General features: G+C 46.9%; 1 protein-coding gene across 1 annotated transcript; it reads left to right on the top strand.

Moving 5' to 3' along the window:
• Nucleotides 1-57: 57 nt before the first annotated feature.
• On the top strand, nt 58-5,356 carry LOC104521643 (butyrophilin subfamily 1 member A1; the record flags this gene model as incomplete). Its single annotated transcript, XM_029083953.1, has 8 exons — nt 58-339; nt 1,477-1,581; nt 2,109-2,122; nt 2,529-2,622; nt 3,463-3,483; nt 4,000-4,020; nt 4,344-4,376; nt 4,839-5,356. Coding segments are annotated over 8 exons (1,088 nt in total), but the record flags the coding sequence as incomplete, so codon positions are not given.
• Nucleotides 5,357-5,742: the final 386 nt, after the last annotated feature.

Raw genomic sequence — 5,742 nt, 5'->3', positions numbered from 1 at the left:
TGTCCCCAGCCTATACTGGAACCTGGGGATGACCCGGAGGTCTCTGTTTTCCCACAGCCAACGGCTCTGCCCCACTCGTCGCGCTGGAGCGCTTCCAGGACGGGGGAATCCGGGTGGCCTGTCGCTCGGCCGGCTGGTACCCGCAGCCCCAGGTGCTGTGGCAAGATACCCGTGGGTGGCATCTCCCATCCCTCTCCGAAATTGTGACCCAGGACAAGAGCGGCCTCTTTGCAGTGGAAAGCAGCATAATCCTCACCAGGGGCACGAACCAGCAACTCTCCTGCTTGATCCGACATGTCCCGCACAGCCAAGAACAGGGATCAGCTTTTTACATTTCAGGTGAGCAGGCAGGTCAATGGCCTCTCCTCCAGGTTCTCTCCTCCTTCTTTTCAGGACAGTCCTTCCCCTCACCAATATGGATTCACAGAGGCGTTTCTCTAGTGCTCACTGGCTCAGCCTTGGAGCGGGGGGACCTTTTCACTCTCACAAGGTGACCCTTTCCCCCACTACCAAAAACAGCCAACCCCCCCCAAACCCAACACACCATGTACCTTGCACGCTGCGTGTGCAAAGAGCTGTGGCTTTCGGCACCGTTGGCGCAGGTGTGCTGCCCAGATTCACCCGATCTCACTCGAAGTGAGGGTTTAGGGAGGCAAAAAGCCAACCCTCAGAGTAGGAGAGTTTCTGCAGCCACCTGGGTTGAATACAAACATTCATCACACTGTAAACAAAGGAAAAAGGAGAAACCAACCTGTGCCCTTAGTGTCACCTGCTGTGAAATCCTGTTCTGCTTTGGTTTGGTAGGAGAAATAAATCGTCGTCTCTTGTTTTAGCACTTCCATATATTGAACATATTTTTATTTTTTCCTTGTCATACAGAAAAGCTCCTTCTTTAGTGGGAGATGGATTTGGGGTGGGGAAATGTATCAGAACCAAGACACAGTGGTGAACTGGACTAACCATCCACCAAACTGCACTGCAGCATCATATGCCTTTCAGCTGCATCCTGTTTGTTTTTAACTTTGGGAATGAACAATTTTGGGGAGAGCTCATTTCCCCAGGGGGCCTGTACCTTTCTCCTGGTGATACTGCTCTGCACTAGATGTTGCAGTTAATGTGTATGTTACTGCGTTTCTGATCCTATCTTGCCTAAAGAAATATATATTTTTTTTCCCCCAAAGGAAAAGAAAGTAAGATTTAATTAGAAATAATTCATTTATAAATCCATTTTCCCTTTAAAAATCCCCCACAATGTATGCAGACAAAACATCATCAGCCTCAGACATGTCATAAATTGCCAAAATTGACTTTTAAAAATTTTATTTTATTTTTTGTCAGTTTGTGGAATACAGTCAGGAGCTGATTTTCACCCTCACTGGGTTTCAGACCTGCTTGGAATGAGCTTGTATGAAATGGAAATATTCTACTTCCCATTGCTGCTTGCAGAGTAACCCCTTTGAGGATTTTATTTTTCAGATCCCTTTTTCCAAAACCCCCATCCTTGGATGACCGCCCTGGGCGTGGTCCTGGTTGCTGTGGTCACTCTCCTCATTGTCACTGTTTATCTCTTTAGAATTAAAGGTATCACCTTGGTGGGGCTTTGGGAAGGGGGTGGGCAGCTGTCGTGTTCAATCACCTTCAGTGTTGATGGACAAGTCGGTTTAGAAAATGTTGGGGTGGTCCTGGAGTCTTGTCTCTGTGTCTGGGACACGTGTGGTGCCCGGGAGCTTAAAGACCAAGGGATTTAATTTCTGGCAACATAAGAAATGTTGTTTCTCCAACCAAACAGCTGGGAAAGAGGGAATTGGGCACTAAAGCAGCGTGCACCAGCCCCAGCAGAAAGGGAGCAATAATTTGCAGCCCTGGTGCTTTTGGGGGCCTGGCGGGGCTTCCTCTGCTTCTGCAAGACCCCGCTGGGGGTAAATACAGAGGAATAAAGGAAGGGAAATCCTCTGTCTCTTGCCCAAAGGAGCCGGAGCGGTGGGTCGTGCTGGATCTGCAGCAATTCCAACCCCACAGCCTTTCTGTGATTCCTGTTGTAGTTGAATCAATGTTCTTTGGAGGGATTGATTTTTTAAATTGTTTACATTTCTTTCTTTCCTTCACAGGAAAACATGAGAAAAAAATAGGTAAGTTTTACTTTCTGTTTTCCAGAAATGGGATAATTCCCTCAAATGGATGAATTCCTAGGGCACATTTCTGGGGGATGTGGGGGAGGGAAATGGTTTGGCTAGGGGCTGTAGGAAATGGTGAAATTAATTTATGAAATGACAAAATTATGAAATGCTGTTGTAATTTGAAGGAAAATAATTGCAGAACCAAAGAAAGTATGAACAGATCTTGTACCAACAGTGAACTTTGCTTTTCAAAGCGCTCTCAAGGTTCTTCCCAAAACTGGAGGAAGCTTTGGGGTAGCACAGTTTATTTTATAGGGGCCTCAGCTTTGTCTTAGCACTAAAAAACCACAGGAGCAGGGTGGTTAGGCAGCGCTGAAGGTGAAATTTAACCCTGTGCACCTCCCTTGTCAGTGCAAACCTGCCCCTTCGCTGCCTGGATCTGCAGCCCTTGCTCAGGTCTCCAGCAAGACAGCGCTGGCCTCTGCCCAAGGTGGCTTCAGGGAAAGTGGGCAAGATCTCCACAAGGCTTGAAAAGAAAGGTCTTGAGGAGCTCCTGGGCTGAAGCTTTTCCATCATGAGCAATTTTAGTCTCCTCCCCACCCCAGTAAGTGTATCGGTGAAAGAGGAATGGGTGTTGGTGGTGATGTTCTGTTCTGGTTTTGCTTTTCAGTGATGCAAGAGGCAGCACTGCGTAAGTCTCACTTCCCATCTTCCTGGTGAAATCCTCTGTGAAAACCTTCAGACTTTTTCATTCATCCTCTCATTCCGTCCAAATGTTCTTTGTAGGCAGATACTTTAATTTCCCCTCCCCTGACCCACTAATAATATGAAAATTCACTCTGAAAAATCATTAAGGTTTTTTTCCTGAGTGTCTGTCAATGCTTTTTAACACTACTATTTTAATTTAATTAGTGAAATAGTACTGAAAATTTAATCCTTTTTAGGGGAAGATTACAGGAACCTAAGCTGTCGAGAATTTACTTATAAAAATGTAGATTGTTTGATTACCAAGAAATTAAAAATACCCCACAAAAACAAACACTTGAAGAGGCAATATATTTTTATTTGTTTGTTTGCTTGCAGCTCATGGAATTGCTAAGAAATAGTCCTTTGGCTACAAAAAAAAATGAGCTCTTGCTAACTTGGTGCCAATGCAGATTGATGGGGAAAATAAATACAGGTCAGCTCACTTGGGAATCAGGAGCATCCATGCAATCAGAGTATGAATCAGGACATCTATCCCCATCACCACAGCCTGTCCTCACCTGTGCAGCCCTTTAGCTGGGATCCCAGGGAACGGACTGTGCCAAATAGTAACTCCTGTGTGTCTCTGTTTGTTGTTCAGGGGACCGTGATGCAGAAATCGGTGAGTCTCCTTCCTCCTCTGCCTTACAAAGGATTTTTTAGAGTCTGTATTGAGTGGTGTTTGGGGGTTTTTTTGGTTGGTTGGTTGGTTGGTTTTTTTTAGTTTTTCACTTTTGAAGTGTGAAGTGAACCAAAAAGCAGTTGTAGGATTGGGGGGAAATGGAGAGAATGAATTTGAGAGTCAAAAAATGAAAGATTGTTGAAGATGGTGTCTGGGGTTGGGGCTGGAAGGGTGAGAGTGCCCTGCGCACCCCCGCTGCTGTCACTGTGATTTGGTGGAAATGCTGAGTGACAGGTCCCTTTGTAGGTCAGGGACCTCCCAGAGACCTTTTCCTGCCCTAGATTTGAGCAGGACAACCTGCACCATCACCTGCAGAGCAGAGCTGCAGGCTGGGGGTGGGAGAGGGCTTTGCATTGCCAGAAAGCCACCCTCCTGCACGTGTAGGTGGTTATGGGAAAGATTATACCCAAATCAATATTCTACAATCCATTTGTGCTGATATGTCTTGTTTTTCAGAAAAGCAAGCTGAAGAACTTGGTGAGTATCATTCTCCTTCCTACCTGTGAAACTTTTCAGCTGGGTTTTCTTCTCATCTGGTTTTGCATGTATGCCCTGGGTTTAGTTTTCCTTTTGGGAGAGGAAGAGCTCTGAACTCATTTCAGAAATGGTTTTTTCCTTTACTCTCTGTGTGGTTTTAAGCTATTTCCTACAATCTGTCTATATTAAAGGAAAATGCTTTTAGTTGTCAAAGAAAGTACAAACACCATAAAAATGTGTCTGAATACATCATTATCCTGAGCTAATCCAGCACAAGTGTCTTCAGATCACCTCTCATCTGTGGTTTTGTTTTTTTTTTTAAGCATGGAGAAGATATGTGGTGCCTATAAATGAAGGTAATTAAAGTTTGGTGTTTCAGGGTGTTGAATCATCTGCCCTGCTTTAATCTCCCTTCCTTGTAGTTCCCCTCCCACAGTGATGCTGCTGGGACCGGGGATGCTTCTGCCAACCCTCGCTTTACAGTGAGTGTAACACTCAGCCCCGGTTGTTTGCTAAATGCCCCAGTTTCAAGCAAATCTGGAGAGTCCTGGTCCTCAGTGAGCAGTGCTGGCCGCGTTTTAGGGACATGGGGACTTTTTCAACCTGGAGGTCTGCTGCCAATCTTCTTCCCTCCCTGCTCGATGTCATCTGTCTGCTTCACTTTCTGTTTCTTGCACTAATATTCCTTTGTGCAGCTTCCCATGTCACAGTCTGCTGGCTGTCGCTTGCACCCTTTCTCATCTTCCTTATGCAGCCCCAGCAAAGATCTCCCCTGAGGCGAGCTCTGCCCTGCTGTGTTGACTCCATCTCTCCTACAGTGAGGGTGGTTCTGGATCCAGACACAGCCCACTGTGACCTCGTCCTGTCTGACGACTGCAAAAGTGTGAAACGGGAAGACACGCGGCGGGATGTCCCCAACACCCCTCAGAGATTTACCCCGTGGCGCTGCGTGCTGGGTTGTGAAGGCTTCACCTCAGGGAGATACTTCTGGGAGGTGGAGGCGGTGGATGGAGGAGGATGGACTGTGGGCATCTCTAGAGAAGATGTGAACAGGAAGGGCGAGATTGAGTTTAAACCAGAGGAGGGCATCTGGGCAGTGGGGCAGTGGGCAGGGCACTTCCAAGCTCTCACGTCTCCTAACCGCACTCTCCTTCCTGGAATCCAGACTCCCAAGCGGATCCGCGTCTCTCTGGATTATGAAGAGGGACGGGTGGCGTTTTTTAGTGTTGATGAGGAAATTCCCATCTTCACGTTTCCACTGGTATCATTCGAGGGGATAAAAGTCTACCCTTGGGTCTGGCTGGGTCCTGGAACGTGGCTCAAAATGTGGCCCTGATGAAGGGGAAGGAGTAAGAGGAGGCTTATTTAGAGGATCTCAGGAGTTCAGACTCACAGAAGGATTAGGTTGGAAGGAACTTATGGATGTTTGCAACCTCCACAATCACCTGCTCCAGCAGGGCTAACCTCAGAGCTGCCTTGGGGGTCTTTGGACCTTTTTCAGCTGAATTGGGTAGGATCTCCAAGGGTGGAGATCTTGTTACTCCTCTGGACCTCTGTCCTGGTGCTGCACCTCCTTCGAGGAGAAGAATTCACCCTTTATGTTTGGTCAGAATTTCCCCAATTGCAACTCGTGACTCCTGCCTTTCCTCCTCACTCTCTGCCTGTTGAACAAAACTTCTGCTAAGACACTCCTGCAACAGTGATTGCTTGTTAAATGTACAG

Source organism: Antrostomus carolinensis, unplaced genomic scaffold (assembly GCF_000700745.2).
Source record: "Antrostomus carolinensis isolate BGI_N321 unplaced genomic scaffold, ASM70074v2 scaffold30422, whole genome shotgun sequence".
NCBI lineage: Eukaryota > Metazoa > Chordata > Aves > Caprimulgiformes > Caprimulgidae > Antrostomus > Antrostomus carolinensis.
Note: the sequence above shows the minus strand (reverse complement) of the source record. Positions and strands in the feature narration are given on the sequence as shown.